This window comes from Cryptomeria japonica, chromosome 10 (genome assembly GCF_030272615.1).
Source record: "Cryptomeria japonica chromosome 10, Sugi_1.0, whole genome shotgun sequence".
Classification (NCBI taxonomy): domain Eukaryota; kingdom Viridiplantae; phylum Streptophyta; class Pinopsida; order Cupressales; family Cupressaceae; genus Cryptomeria; species Cryptomeria japonica.
The window spans coordinates 122,695,636-122,712,828 of NC_081414.1; the positions used below are offsets into that span (position 1 = coordinate 122,695,636).

At 34.8% G+C, this 17,193-nt stretch overlaps 1 protein-coding gene across 3 annotated transcripts in view; it reads left to right on the forward strand.

Moving 5' to 3' along the window:
- The window catches only part of LOC131046605 (acyl-CoA-binding domain-containing protein 6), a 157,924-nt gene that overhangs the window by 27,264 nt on the left and 113,467 nt on the right, over positions 1–17,193 (forward strand). For all 3 annotated transcript variants that reach the window (XM_057980381.2, XM_057980380.2, XM_059213065.1), the window contains one exon: positions 7,083–7,235. In XM_057980381.2, coding sequence (XP_057836364.1) covers positions 7,083–7,235 — 153 coding nt within the window. The remainder of the gene's footprint in view (positions 1–7,082; positions 7,236–17,193) is intronic.

The window sequence follows — 17,193 nt, forward strand, 5'->3', positions numbered from 1 at the left end:
GTTTCCCTGAAATACATTCTGATCTTAAAATAGCTTTTCCGTTGTTTTGGAAGAGGAAAACTATCATCAGGGTGCTTTTCCGCCTAACCACGGGCTTACTAGTCCCTCGTGCGGTTTCCAACTGGAAAGGCCCGACCCTTCATAGGGAGGTAGCTAGAAGTTGAACTCATGGCATTTGAGACTGGTGTTTAGCCCTACGCAATCCCTAGTCGGTCGCACACCATAGGCTACTCCTAACTAGTATGACCTTTGGCCAAGTTGTAAATCTGGATTAACAATCTGATTGACGCTTATAGTAAATGACATCACCTCGGTCAAAGGTTTTAATGTAATTGCAATCACGCTAATGTATGAAGTCACTGTTCAACACCCTACTCGGCTGCAACTTGAACTTCTAGGACATAGGTTCTTTTCTAAGTAACTTAATTTATGGATGACCACTTGTCTTTCAACTTGGTAACCAATTATAGAACACATAATGATAGCCTACAAAACAAAAGTTTAGTGGAAGAGATGTTGTGAAGGGAGCTGTGTTGGAATGGTACGATTATGAAGACAAATCAGAACATTTGTTTGAAGATGTTAGAGCTCAAGAGTCACATCACTTGGAATTTCATTTGAGGTTAAATGAAAACATGATTAGTGCATCTCTAACTCACATTGATGATACTCATAAGATAATGGCAGATTATTTGTGGAAAGCTCAATGGGGACATAAAGACCTTGAAGGAGATGCATGTAATTTTCAGTTGCATGCTTCTTTTGGACCAGCCTTTGTTGAGAAGTAACCTCCCAGTAAAGAAGTTGCAATGAAGGCTCAAACTATGATCAAAGGAGAAAAGATTGTTTATGCTCCTTGTGGGCCATCAAGGGATGATAGGGGTGAAATTAGAGAAGAAATTATCCTTGATTCAGAATGGAAGAGATCTCTTTGTGTTTTGAAATCTCATCATGAAGAGGGTGATTTCTTGATTGAACATGATGCTGCCCTGAATTCAGAAAATTCTGATTTTCTGATTGTTGACAATAGTACTTCTGTTGGGACAGTTGGCAACCTTGAGGAGGATTGTTTTTGGTGGAGTACACACCTTGGGACAACTATAAACATGACAGCCAAGATGATGGAGGTTCAAATCAAGCTTGAGGCATGTAATCTTCAGTTAGAGACATCTCTTGGAGCAGCATTTACTGAATACTCTTGAGGACACCATGGAAAGGTATGGCTGCATTCTATTTTTTTGCTTGGCAACAACAGTCTCTCACCTTTGCATAATCCCACTAAACATAGGGATGATAGTATTGAGTCGTCTCCCAATATGGGCACTCTTTGTGTGAGGAATGTAATGAAGGTTTAAGCCACAAAGGTTCTGATTTTGTACATCAGACCTGGGGAGATGTAAAGAAGTCACAAGGTACATGTGATGGATGGCTACAAAGAGATATGAAGGCCAAGTGGTTGACTGCCCAAGCAAGATAGCACTTACAAGAAGAATTTTCAGATTTGTGTGAACTAGGGAAGAGTTATGATTCAGAAAGTTTTATTGGGATAACTAGTTTGCATCATGAGGTTTGTGAGTTTCCTTTTTTAGAGAATCCATTGATGGCTCAAATCATAGAGGAAAATGGGATAGTTGAGCACAAACTTGGTGGATCAGCCACTAGTGTTATATCTATATATGTAGAGGGAGGCATAAGTAATTTGGCTGGGCTAATGGTCATTTGTGGAGAGATTAAGGAGTTATCTCTTTTAGAAGCTCACATGGTAGAACTTACTGTTTTCAGGCCAGCCTATGAAGGAGTGTACTTGAATGGGGACATTGGGGATTCTTTGATGAAGTCTAAGACTACCGTAATTCCAAGACTTGTGACACATGTCATGGAGATACTTGCTTTTGGTTGGCATGCACTTGGAGAAGTGAAGGGACAACGGGTCTATAAACCAAGGTTCGATACCTGGTCTTGAGTTGCAAATGTTAGTGTTTTAGCTGGGTTATGATCTATGGTATACACATGAGCATAAGGGCAGAGGTGTTCCAACATTAATTCATGAGTTACTACTACATACACTTTTGAGTAATGACTGTTCTACATCGAACATGGATTTTCTTGGAAGCACTTAGAAGGCAACAGTTGTTTGGGTGTTTTGGAGAGACATGGATAATCTCTTTAGCATTGGAAGTTGGCATAATTACGAGACACTATCATTGGTCATTAGAAGCACTTTGTAATGCGTTCTTTCTGGAGTGGACTTTAATATGAGCATTTTGTTGAGTTCTTGAAGGACAAATGCAAGAGATAGCAAATTTGTGTTGGCAATGAGAATACAATGGCCAATGCTGAGCAAATGCATGTAATTACCATTCATAAGAATACACATTGAGAATGTTATAAAAGCAACAAAATGTAAAAGCAAACATTTTTGTATTTGTGGTGTATAAAGTTGATCAAGATTGATAGTCCTTGATTATCAAGGTACTGCTAATGTGTGTTGAGATGCAATCAATAATTTTTTATTTTTCTGCATTTTGAGGTTTGGATGCACTAAGAGCTTATTAGGTTATATATCAAACAAATGGTAGACATGAAAAAATTACTTTTTAGAATTTTATATCAATTATTGTAATGAAAAACTTGTTTTAGTTAGAAATTTATTTGTACATGAAGTAATATTATGATATAGAATGTTAGACTTGATAAGGATTTTTAATTGATTGCTACTTATAGAATGCCCTATTTCTTATAGCCAAAAAACTAATTAAATATAGGAATTGATGATGATTCCCACAAGCTAGACACATTGCCTTAATACAATTCTCTTGTACCTATTTTGCATAGAAGATTTTGGAGTGACTAGATCTATTCATTTTTTGGATAAAATTTAATGATATAACTAAAAAGTTTTTGGTGATAGGATAGATTTTTAACCTTATAATATATGCTCACACAAATATCATACAACAACTATCCAGGAGTAACTTTGTTTAGGACAAGTTTCATCAATGCCCTCCTCTATGCAACTTATTGTCTAAGCAACTGGTGCCTTGCATGAAATCTTTTTATTTGTGACTTCTCCTATAGTTCCCTGAGAGGCACCTTTGAACACCATATCTTCTCCTTCAGACATAAACTCTATCTTTCTAGATTGAATATTTTCCTTTTGTAGACAGTCACTCAAGGCATGCAATTATTTTGCATCTATAATTATGAGTTATCATAGCTTGGGATGCATTACATACCTTATGATCATTCGTGATTATTTGAGTTTATCTAGGTGCAAGGTATGCTAACTCTATTAGGAACAATGATATTAACCTCATCAAAAAATTAAAATTTTCTTGCATTATGCCCGCCTTTCAATTGCCATTTGGGTACACTTTATTAATAGATGCATGTGTATTCTCTACAATTGAATGAGGCCTCCAATAAGGACAATAAAATGGATCTAGTCAAACTCAATGAGATCATCTGCTGCCACAATATTCTATTATCCCATTGCATATCCATCATAGAATGTGGGTAGTGAATAAATATTCTTGCGTGTCATTGTAGACAACTAGTATGATAGTAGAGTGTTGCATCCTCTGCCAAGTTGAATTGCAGGGACACCTTGATTGCTAGGATCCCATGCCTTTACGCATAGCCGATTTTGTATTTGAGTGAAAGGATCTATGTGTCCTTCATTGAAAGTGGTATTCTTAATTCATTTCCCATGCTTATAGCACTTCCCATGGTCACAACATTGGGGGAAAGACAATATGTCAAGTACATTTGTGCTATTACTGTCTCCTTCAAATTTTAAATTGTATTCATGGGAGTGATTAAAATACTTACCTTTTCCCCTCTTAATGATGTTGAGAAGATTAAACTTTTTGGGTTCTTGGGGGATAGAAGAATAGATCATTCCATCTTGTAAACTTGGGATTGTGTGCTTTGTGTTGGTAACCTGATGATTTGCATTCTTGTGTTGATGCAATTTTAATATTGTGGATTTTTCATCAGTTTTCTGATTCATATATGGGATTGATGCACATGTTGCTAGGAGTGCTTTTGCTTCTCGGGCTAGAGTTGTTGTATCCTCATACTAAGGATTTATGTAATCCATCTTGAAAGTGATGATTTCCATTTTTGCAGTTGAGATTGTTCTTTCTTTTCTTCTTCAAGTAGATTCTGCTCGACTACTTTCATCACCAATTCATGTTCCATCATTTGTTTTGTGGTTTCTTTATTAGATATCTGAATCTCTGACTCTTCTTTTGACATTATTTTATCTTTGCCATGCTTAATGATCTCCTCCTTAACCCCTTTTGTTTTTCCTCGATCTTGTGATGTTTCAAATGGAATTGGATTTTGCTTGCCATTTTGTGGCTGCAAATTTTTCTTTGGGCTTTGTTCAATATAACTTGTTTCCTTTGTCCCATTGTACCTTTCACTCCTTTCATTTCCATTAAATTTGAGAAAGGTATTTCTTTTTGTATCTCTACTAGGAGCTTTTAATATTTTGCATAATTGAAAATGATATCTTCTTTCGTTGAAGTTTGAGTCCTTTCTATAGGAACACCTTTAGGCTTTTTTTGATTGTAGGAAGGTGGGTTGGAGAGGTTTTTCAATATATCGATTCATAGTCATCTACTTGTTGGCATTGCCTATGTTCTTGCTACTATTGGCTCTTGGAGAGCTCATTCTAACACACATTAGATATTTTAGGAAACCCATTGATTCATAGGTTGGTAGGAAAACCAACTTTGATACCATTGTAATGTTCATAGCCAAATATTAAGCAAATATTTTGGTGATTTAAATTTTTGGCTTAAATATTTAACTAGAACTTTCAAAAACTGTAGATTAAATTAATTTTTACACAACTTTAGTAACTCAGTAATATGCTTCATACTTTGTTAGTTAACCCTAAAATATTAAAAATAATGAGTCCTGATTTGTTGGCGTGAAAGGCGTATTTTACCTAGCATGTTCATCACCCAGTTCCTAATCACACATTTTAGTAAAAACATAGGTCTTAGAAATCTTTCTAGAAGTCTTAGTTGTCATGTGATCTTATCTTATCACATTTACTTATTGTTTCCTAGGTTATCATGTTAGTTGTCTCAAGTCATAAGATTAAGACACATGTTATAATCTTATGCAATCTTATGTTCACCTTGGCCTATATAACCAAGGGGTCCCCTTTGTAATCTCAATTCATGTTGTAAGTAATCTATCATTTGCATCCTTTGATAGAATAGCATTATTCTTTCATAGCTGATCTCTCTTGTGCTTTCATGAAGTTTCTAGATCTTGGGTGGCTACAATCTTCAGCCAATCTTGCATGGTATAGAGCATAAGTGATCAATTCCTACTCAACTCTAGCAAGGCTAAAAAATTCGCCTTACATTTATACAAATAACTACAAACGCTAATATCATTGGTTGGGTTCAAAAATGAAAAGAGATGGAAGTGTTAAATATGTTATGCAAGAACTAAATAGTTAGACTTAATCATGACTTTATATTTAAAGAAGTAGTCAAATTTAAAAATTGGTTTCACAAACATGATGAAATTGTTGAACCATTCACAGCAACGTGTGTTTCAATCTTTTCCTAGATTGCCATTAAGGCTTATAGAGAAGGTAGCTTTATGGGGAATGGGGTTGGGGCCTTATTTTATAGTCATGTCACAACTGACATTCATTAATCTGGTTTCTATTGACATTTTTTTGTATCTCTTTCCCAAATGGCCATTATGGCCATGGGAGGAGAGGGAGAGGGGGGTGATGTACACAATCCATGGGAGGAGAGTTTCAGTGTGTAGTAACTACATCATACATGCTTATATTTTTCTGGTGATACCTTTTGCTGCTGGCTTCTGGCCTGAAAGATTTCATATTATTTTATTTTATATTTTGAGAATATTTCTTGGCTGGTTTTTATTCACTTGTTTTTCTTCCACTCTCATTTGGCACATATAAAGATTTAGTCTCTGCATAGTTTTTCAAATGAGAGATTCTTGAGAGGATGATGCAGAACGTTACATTCTTTGCCTTTACGAGCTTATTGAAAATTAAGGTCCATTTAGTTTTATTCTCTCCTTTTGCACATCTTTATTTGCAATTGTGTATGTATTTGAGTTGCAAGGCCATGGTACAAACGTTCATGACAATTCCAAAATTTCATAAATTACAACATTGTGGCACCCTATTAAATTTGTGAGAAAATCCATGTGTGTTTATGGGTTCCATATATAAGTGACAAGTCTATTGTAGACTTAAAAATAGCTCGTCTGATGGAATTGAATGCATAAACACTATGTCTTTGGCTGATTTTGATGCTTGGGAGTGAACGGAATAGTGATAAATGGACTTAAATGTCAGAAGAACACAATTAAAATATTTGATGCTCCAAAATAATTCATGATCATAGAGAAAATTCAGTCAAAATTTAGAATCAACTTAAAAATAGCATGGCTATTTAAATATTCTATTAAATGAATCAGAGATTTTTTCTTGTCAAACCTGAGATCGAGCTTTGATTTTGATTGTGTAAAGTGAGGATTGTTGTTTGCACAGGGTACTCACATATACTAATTTCGAAGGATGGAATCATATGTGATTTAGTTGTAAAGTACACCCCTCAAAATTAGCTTGGGAAGTTAAGCAAGAGCTTTTAACTTTCACTTTAGTGATTTCAGTGATAAACCAAGTACAAACAAACAAAAAAATCATCAGTATGGACAAGAGGAGGAGAAACTTCTAGCAAATGTTCATAGTTTTAATAAAATATTTGAGCAGTCTGCTCTAATTTAGGCCGAATTGGCAAGAACACTAGCTGAAAAATCGGGTGTGTGAACTATAAGTGAATTCTCAAATTTGCTATTTTAAAAAATCTATTCCATATCATTTAGTTTGATAAGATGAAATGCTCTACTTCTAATTACATGCAGCATGCTATTTAGGTTTGAATATTCTCACTTGCTTTTCCTTCTTTTCCATGAATATCTCAACTTAAATTTTGATCTAGCTGGACCCTTTTGTGATGGTGCAATGCTATTCCTTTAGAAGGCTGCCTGATTATGAATGTTTATTAATGCAGATAATTTAAGTTGGACAAGGGCTGCAACAACTGGTACACCTCCTTCTCCACGAGATAGCCACACTTGTTCATCATGGATGAACAAAATTATCGTGCTAGGTGGGGAGGATGCATCAGATTACTACTTATCGGATGTCTATATCCTTGATGCAGGTACTTTCATAGACTCTAGATTACAGTTTTCTTTTTGTAAGGCCATTCTTATTCAGTTGTTGACCAGAATAGATACATATATGGGATGATTTCTACGTAATCTCTTACAATGATAAATTTACAATCTATTTGATGGTAGTTCTATTACTACGTGCTTTTTCTTGACTATACTTTGTGTGATGATTGAAAAATTACCTTACATCTCATGATTTCATAGATGTATGATATGGTGTGCAAACTTAAGGATGAAGCTTATCTTATTGCCATAATATGGAGAAATTTTATGGTATTTAAAGTGTTGTGTATGTTTGAGAAATGTAGGGATTTTACCAAGCTCTCAATATAATGTCCCTGGCTGGGATTTTAGCTTACTTTTCAAAATTTCAAAGCAAAACATAAACACAAGCATTTTTAATCACCAAGATTTCAATGTGGGCAAGCTGAGAGCATACAGTAGTTGGGATGTGAACATTAACAATAAATTTCACTTATTGGTGTCAAGCCACACAATTTACATTTCATGCAAAACTAGAAGATAAAATGCTTACTTTGGCAGCAGGCCATCTATAGCAAACGTGAAACTGGAATAAGGAACTGCAGATCGTGGCAGCTATGCCATCTAATTACTGTTACAATGTTAGTGCGGATATTAAGGAGGAATCTGCTGGTAAACCTTCTAGTATCCACTTACAAAATGCAAAGCATTATCTGGCGGCTATGCTTTCCAGATGTATAAATCTAATTAGAACATCTGGAAAACCCTCCATTTATATTACATATGTTATGAACACTGAAATGTTTTATTTAGAACAGCAGCAACCTTTCTGAAATTATTTATAACAGTAGTGGAGGAAGTATAAACCATATACTATAGTTGAGAAAGAAGAGAATATTTTTACCCAAGTAATGCAGCCAGCTGAAGAAGCACAAACAACAAATATTCACGTGATGGTACTGAAGCAAATTGTTGCAAAACCTTCTGTGCGAAAATCTTATAGCAGAAACACAGGCAGGTGCCAATAATCTCTAATAAATTCGGCCGAAGTCCAGAATATCTCTGTAAAGCTTCCAACCTGAGCTATATGGCTCACCCACACGTGCTACAAATTGCTGCAATCTCTGTTAATATGGTACAGCTTCTCAAAATGGGAGTACGGGTGGCATTTAAGTTATATTTTTGAATACAAAATGCCTGCAATATTTTCTACTGAACCTCAAAATGTTAGTCGGGCCACATTATGTTGGACAAGCAACTAGACACTTGATTTCTCTCCTTTTCCTTCCAAACTTGGTTTTTGAAAAGTGACTAGAAGAACTTTTATAAAGTACATCACTTTTGGACCCCATTCCTAGAGTCTCGATTGATCCCTCTTGTAAAACAATTTTTTTAATAAGAAAACATAAGTTGCTTGATCAACTGTTTCTAGATTAGATTGTGTGTGAATTTTTTTGCATCAACGTTTCAGATCACACTCTGTGATCCATTATCAGGATGAGAATAGAGAGCATGCAGAAGTGAAAAATGAAGTTACTTTGTGGACAATTGAAGTTACATTATTAAATTATTTCATTAGCTCAAAAAGGGGACATGGGACTGAATCTTCACAAGGCTGTGAATGAAAACTGAAGGAGTTGGAGCAATTGTGGACTTATGTGAGAGATTAATTCCCAGCCTAAGCTCAAATATTAACCCAGGAAACAACTTATATGTGCTAAAATTTGCACAAAAATTATTAGAAGCAAGAATAGATGGAGAAACTGAAGTAGAAAAGATTGTCAAAAAATTCTAAAATTCTAACTTCAGACTCAGTAAAATATATCAAAAGTGCTCAGAAGTACTTTAAAATTGGATCATGTACTGTCTAGATTCTATATATTATTTTAAATGTATTTTTGACTTGAGAATAATATTTAAATAATAATTATTATATATTTTATAGTATTTTAAATGTATTATGGAATAATGAATAATATATAAATAATTATTATTGTATACTGTATTATATATTATTTAATATGTATTGTTGAATTTAGAATAATATATAAATATTATTATTCTAAATGTATCTTAATTATATTGTATTATTTTTGTATTTATATTACATATTATTCATTATTGTATATTCTAAGAGATGAAATGAAACCAGTCACTTTCTTGTATTTACCGTCGCAAAGCTGTGTTGTGCCCTTGGTCATGCTTTGTGAATAGCATTTATATTGCATCCACCAATTCTTCGAAATTGTGAGTTTTCAAACCATTATTTGCGATTTTCGGTGAGTTTTGTTTATGACATGCGGCGAGTCTATTGAAAAATGTGGTGCCGAGTATTTCTGCGAGTGACTTGGCGCCATTCTTGGTGCGTGAGTACTCATACATTCAATGAGTTTTTCTTGATTTTTTCAACTGTGATATTTACTATTAACTATATATAAAAATACTTATAATTAAAAATAGTTGATAGTGATAAAGATAATTGATAAGTCACTTTTAAATGTCATATCAATACAAAATACAATCAATAATCTTCATAGTGCTCTTTATTGAGAGCATCAAGGTCATTACTTGGTTCATTTGAATGACAAGTAGCTGCAGTGCCACTCCCACTAGCTCCATCTTATGTAGGAGCCTTCTTATTCTCCAAAGAGATTATGGAAAGTTACGCAACAAAAAAATTCAATTGGGCACATTTATCACCCTCTCCTTGTACTCGTCTATGTGATAGGAGGCACAAGTTTGAATGCACATAGATCAACTCCTTATTTTTGCAGTCAACAAGTTGTACATAATTGAGGGGATAGAGGAGTATGTATTTCAGTTCCACTTTGTGAAGAACTTGCTATTCGTTGTAATTGGAGACAGTCAATACAACATTTACAATTATAAAACATAATATATAGTTGTAAAAGAAAATAAGTAAAAGTATCCAATGCATATCTTTGATTGCAAAAAGCTGCAAGTAAATGCTACCTTGGCCATGAAGGCTCCGCCATGTATGGACATCCTTCTTGAAGAGAGCTAAGATTGTGCTTTGTTGTAGTGTTAAAGTTGCCAAGCTCACCCATGGTAGCACCTGGTACATTTTGATTTAGGAAGTTTCTTTTGAATGTAGCCTTGTACTCTGTAGCAACTTCAAAATCTTTATGTGGTGCCATCCTCCTTGGCAAAGAAAGTATCTTTGTATATATTTGGTCAACAAAGCAAATTTAGGCCTTTATTTTTTCAATCATGGAGCCATGCCATCATATATTTCTCCCAAACACAGTCAATAAATACCAACATACCTAGTCATACTTATGGTGTGCTCAATGAAACTTCAAACATAGTCTATATGAACTCATTACTCATTATCTAGGACCAATGCTTTTAGCCTTTTGGACCTTTTTTGAATTTGAGTGCTTCCATATACTCGGCAAAAATAATATTTTTTGAATGTTATGTTGTACCCATCAACAACTTCAATGCTTTTATATGGTGCCACCCTCCTTGGCAAAGAAAGGATCTTTGTGTTGTATTTTGAGTGACAAAGCAAATGTTAGGAGATATAATGGTGTGGTAATTTTGTTCCTATGATCAACAATGATTGTTTGCAACCATTTGAAAAGTGTCTTAGTGGGCTCATTCTCTTTAGTTGCTAGTATGACCTTTAGTTTTTCAATCATGGAGTCCATGCCATCATATATTTATCTTGAACATGACTGTTTTGTATCAATAAAGCTGATCATACTCATGATGGCCTCAATGAGATACAAAATAGAGTCCACATGAGCTCACCAATCATCATCCAAGACCAATGCTGCAACCTTTTGGACCCTCTTTGAATTTAATTACTCGGTATATTCCAAATGTTGCTGATGACCATGGCACTCAATGCCTCCCACACTTTTACAAGATGATTGTGTATGAAGCAAATTGAGTCTCACCAATCTAATTTAGTGTAAAAAGAAAACAAATTAAATTTTTTAAAAGCAGATAATATATCATATAATTTTTTTTAGCAAACTTGAAGTATAGAAAAAAAAAAATATTTAAATTTCATAAACTTACCTTTGAGAACTCCAATTTGGAAAATTTCTTGAAGCTGACTTGTGACATATGATGTTTTTTCATGAGCATTTGAGTCTCCTTAGCATTGGTGTATACTGTTTGACCAACTCTATCTTCATGCCAATCTTTTGCATCACCAAGTTGAGTGAGTGGACAACACATGGTGTCCAAAAAAGGTGCACATATCTTGCCTCCACTGATAACTATTGTAATGTCCCCAAATTAGGGATGCCCTATTTCTGCCCTAATTGAAGAGGGAATAAGGGTTAGAGATACCATTCACTTTGATGGAGACCCACAACCAGAACATATGACTACATAACTGAGTGTCAATATCTTAGGAATCATCCAATCTCTATCCCTTCGATGCTGATGTAATATACTGTTGTACATGTCTAAGGACTGCTGATTGTATTCAATTGGTTCAATCTGTAATGCTTATCAGATTTTATGTTTTTCTTATGTTTTCTCCCCCTCACACCATCCTTCCCTATCTCCATGAATATCCTTACCTCTAACTGAAAAGAGATACCATTTTCATAATGGTGCATTCTTCCCAAGAGAAGCACCTTTCCATTAAGGATCACAGCCCTTAGTTATTACCTTCCTAATCCTATCATTCTTAATTAATCACTGCACAAAATGTAATCGCTGCATACAATATGATTAGGATTGCTGCATGTAATATTGGTTCTATATGTATTTCTGCTGCTCCTCTTCCATAATTGCTGCTTTTCTACTTAACATATACACTGTTCGTCTTCATAATATATTCACTGGCTTTTATCTTCTGAGTATGCAATTCTTATTGGATTGAATTCTTATCCTTGTCTTCCAATTCAAATGCATTCTTCTTTATACATTATTGGTGAAAGGGTCACCACCTTTCATAAGAATTGAGTCACCACTTTTCATGGTAGCCTTTGAGAATAATATAATATTCCCCAAATTGATCTCCCTTGGATGATCTCCTCAAATGAAACCTCCTCCCCTTTATATCTTCCAATATGAGGGAGAATCACACCCCTTCATTATGTCTGCCCCTTTGCAAGGGTCACAACCTTTCACCATTACCACCCTTTGAAAATCATAACCTTCCATTTTGTATGCCCTTTGACAGAGTCACAACCTTCCATAATTAGCACTCTTTGAAAGAGTCACAACCCTTCATCATTTCTGCTTATTGAAGGAACCGATTTCTTATTTTCTTCTCATTCCTCTTACACATCTTCCATTCTTTCAAATGAAGTTCTCTTCTTCCTTTTATATCTCATGTTTGAGGGAGTGACAACTTTTCATCTCATACCTTTTGACCATTCATTAAACTTAACTAAATTTTAGCTATGGTTATGTTTAATTTTATTCTTTTATATTTATAATTTAAATTTTATTTTTTAATTCTTTTACATTTTAATTTTAATATTATTATTTAATATTTATTATTGAATGAGAATCCTATTTCAAAAAGGGGACATTACCACTATGTTGCCCTGCAATTTTTAATGTTGCCCACAGTAACTTGTGCCATTCCCAGCTTTGATAGTAAATACTCTTAACAAATGAAAATTGTCTTTTCAAAGATCACAATTTTCTTATCTCTTAAATCGCACTAAGACTAGCTACTACAATGATTACCAATTCATATGAGGATGACATCAATAGTTAGCAATTAAAACTAATGATAGCTCATTCCTTATTGAGGGCCAACTCCTAAAGGAGAGCAACAACAAATCTGTCCAATAGAGTAGTGATGATAGAATTTTCAAATTAGAAATGATTATCAAGAACACAATAATTTACTGTCAAGTTCTTAATGATAGCAATCAGATTAAGATGAAGAGTAGCGATTAATATAGTGCAGCAATCTGGCAGTCTTTATACGAAGGCAATAGTTATTAATGATAAAAGAGTAGATTAAGGATTAGTTGTGACGGTGATTAGTGAGGAAGCGCTTGAAAAGGCTGCGATCTTAATAAATAGATTATACTTTTGCATTGGATTCTGATTTACAGAGTTGAAAAAGGGCATTCAGAGGATCAATTCAAGAGCAGATTATTATTTTGCAAATTTAAGGCAGTTTAAGGGCTCATAAATCCAGCTGTTCCTTCTTCCAATCAGGCCGTACTCTCTCAAGTGCTGGCCGTATATATTCTAGGGGTGTGTGGGTTTTTTTAAAGAGAGTTTTCAGATCCACTGTGGACTCCAATAATCAGCAAATATCATCATTCAAGGAGATGTTGGAATTTATGTATCTGATTTGTATTTTCAGCATCGATAATATTATTTGTAGCTGATAAGGATGTGTACTGTTAATTTATTGAATACAATCTGGAGTCAAGGGTTTGAAGAATTTGTTGTTAAATTATTTGGAATTGTTATTAAATTTCATAGCATTATTTCCAAGCATTTATATTTGAGTTTTTATATATCAAAACCAAAAAATCAGAAAATTGCAACAAAACACAAAAAATAGAAAACTTAGGAAAAGCAGAAAAAGCAAAAAAGTGAAAAAGCAGAAAAAGCAAAGAGATAGAAAATATTCCAAATCCCGATTTCAAAAGTATAGAGCAAGGTGGGATGTTTCAAGAGGCCACCTTTGTATAAAGTCACATCCTTTATGAAGAGGCATAGGTGGGGTATTAAAGTTTAATCATCCAATCACTCAAGGAAGGGAGGAGAATTAGATTGGATATTAATAAGACTCAGGCATACAACAGTTTGATAATATATCTGTGATTTGGATGAAAACACATCAAATCCCTTTGATTCGATTCTAACAGTGATTGATTAAGTATTAATAATGTGTTAATGATTAAGCATCCAATAGGATCCATTAAGCACTAGATTAGTCACCCAAACAGTTTGTTAAAGCAACAAATGATTTAAGAGCAGCAATTAAGGTCTGATGAGGAGATGCCACCTTCCGAAGGAAAGGTCCACCCAAATGACACATCCTTTCCGCAATAGGAGGAAGGTATATGAAGAGAATACAGAATGAAAGAAGGGGATCATCGGAGGAGAAATAATCATGGAACCATAAATAAATAATATTTTCACAACAGCAGCAATATAAAATCAGACAATAGCATCAGATCGAACAAGAGGTAGATTGCAAAACAGCAGATTGGTAAACAGCCCTTGGAAGGAAGAGACTTCAGATTGAACTAGATTGCAACAATCCTCTAACTACATTAGATTATCATTATCTCCCTATATTCTTGGGTATAAATAATGTTTATACATGTTTGTCAATTAATTATATATATATATATATATATATGCTATACATGGTGCTTTGCTTAATTATTAATGTTTAAGTATATATTCCTATGAAAGGATATAGGATAGATATACATGTCTGAAATCCCTCTTGTGGGAGGAGGACTGAGGAGTAAGAGATGGGTGGTAAGTGGGCTTGTAAAAAGGCCATCTGAGTAGGACCATTGTGGCCTAGGACAAAGAGGGCACTTTCAGAGTCAAGTAACGCCCTTACAACCTCCCCCTGATCCTGCAAGAGGGCATGTGTCTTCAAGAAGATTAGACATGAAAGGGGAAAATAGGTACAATCTGCCAAACTCTAATGTGCTTAGTAATCTACGATTTTGATTGATTTGCATAAGCCTAACTCTCTCTCTCTCTCTCTATATATATATTGGTCACCCAGTGTACCCTCGCGACCCAGCACAACGCCCATTGGGGTGAGCTGAGGCGAGACTAGTTCCTATAGATGTACCGAACAAGCCACCGACTTGGTACATCGGGTTAAATGTAACTCTAACCCTAATTTGTTGCAATTGTGGTTCTAGGGCAAATTATAGGTCAAATTAGGAAGGGGGCATTACAAATGGTATCATAGCACAATCCTGCCATCTTGTAGGGTAAAGATGAATCAAGGAACCTTTCTAGTCAATGAGAAGGAATTTAACAATATGTGTATTTGTGTGTGTGCTCCGTGTTTGCATATATCCATGTGTATGCTTCGTGTTTTCGTGTGTATGCTCCATGTTTGGTTTAGACCTGATGTATTTCTAGCATGTCTTTTATGTTAGCACAAGTTAACATAATAATGAAAGAAACATCACTTGGTGTAGAACCTCCAATTCCTCTCTAACATTAGAGTGGCAAAGAAGAAGCTAATTGCACCATAAACGCTAAGGATTTATCAAGATCCGTCGAGTAACAAAGAACCAACGAAAACTAACTTCGCTTGAGGACAAGCAAATTTGGGAAGGGCGTACTGTCATGCCCTGCTTTGACAAAACAAAAAAAATTTGTCATTTCAAAGACTTCACAATTTTCTTATCTCCTAAATCTCACTGAGACTAGCAACTGCAATGATTAACATTTTATATGAGGATGACATCAATAGTTAGCAATTAAAACTAATGATAAACATTCCTTATTGAGGGCCGACTGCTAAAGGAGAACAGCAACAAATCTGTCCAATTGACTAGTGATGATAGAAGTTTCAAATTAGCAACGATTATCAAGACATCCACTCAACAGACACAATAATTTGCTGTCAAGTTCTTAATGATAGCAATCCGATTAAGATGAAGAGTAGCAATTAATATAGTGCAGCAATCTGGCAGTCTTTATACAAAGACGATAGCTATTAATAATAAAAGAACAGATGAAGGATTAGTTGTGACGGTGATTAGTAAGGAAGCACTTGGAAAGGCTGTGATCTTAATGATGAGGTGACATAATATTCTAAAGGAAAAAGGTGTGATTAAGAAATAAAGGCAAGAGATATTAAACAAAAGCAACGATCATTGTTTCCTCTGCTAAAATAGCAGATTAGTTAAGCATGAGGGGCAAGTCATTGAGATGCCCCCTTTGCATAATGTCACATCCTTTATGAAGAGGCATAGGTGGGGTATAAAAGATTAATCATCCAATCAGTCAACGAAGGGAGGAGAATCAGATTGGATATTAATAAAAGACTCAGCATACAAAAGTTTGATAATATATCTGTGATTTGGATGAAAACACATGAAATGGCTTTGATTTGATCCTAATTGATTAAGTATTGATAACGCGTGAATGATTAAGCATCCAATACCGTCCATTAAGCACTGGATTAGTCACCCAAACAGTTTGTTAAAGCAACATATGAGTTAAGAACAGTGATTAAGGTCTGATGAGGAGACACCGAAGGTCCACCCAAATGACACATGCTTTCAGTGATAGGAGGGAAGGTATATGAAGAGAATACGGGATAGTAGAGGATTATTGAAGGAGAAATAATTATGGAAGCATCAATAAATAATATTTGCTCAGCAGCAGCAATATGAAATCAGACAATAGCATCAGATCGAACAAGAGGAAGATTGCAAAACAGCAGATTGGTAAACAGCCCTTGGAAGGAAGCGACTTTCGACTGAACTAGATTGCAACAGTCCTCTAACTCCATCAGGTTATCATTATCTCCCTATATTATTGGGTATAAGTAATGTTTATATATATTTTTCAATTAATTGCATATATATCTGCTATACATGTTGCTTTGCTTAATCAGTAATATTTAATTATATATTTCTATGGAAGAATATAGGATAGATATACTTGTCTGAATTCCCCCTTTTGGGAGAAGGCTTGAGGAGTAAGAGATGGGTGGCAAGCAAGCAAGAGGGCATGTGTCTTTAGGAAGATTAGATGTGAACGGGGAAAGAAGGTACAAGCCACCAAGCAAGCAAGAGGGCTGTGGTTGACATCCCCTTGGGCTTGGTGTAGAAATGGCTTTAGGCGGACCCATCATGTCTTTTCGTCGAAACTCTAATTTGCTTAGTAATGTATGATTATGATTGATTTGCCTAACCCTTACGATTATATATATATATATATATTTGTATGTATGTATGTATGTATGTATGTATGTATGGACAAACATACATATGTATATGTTTTCAT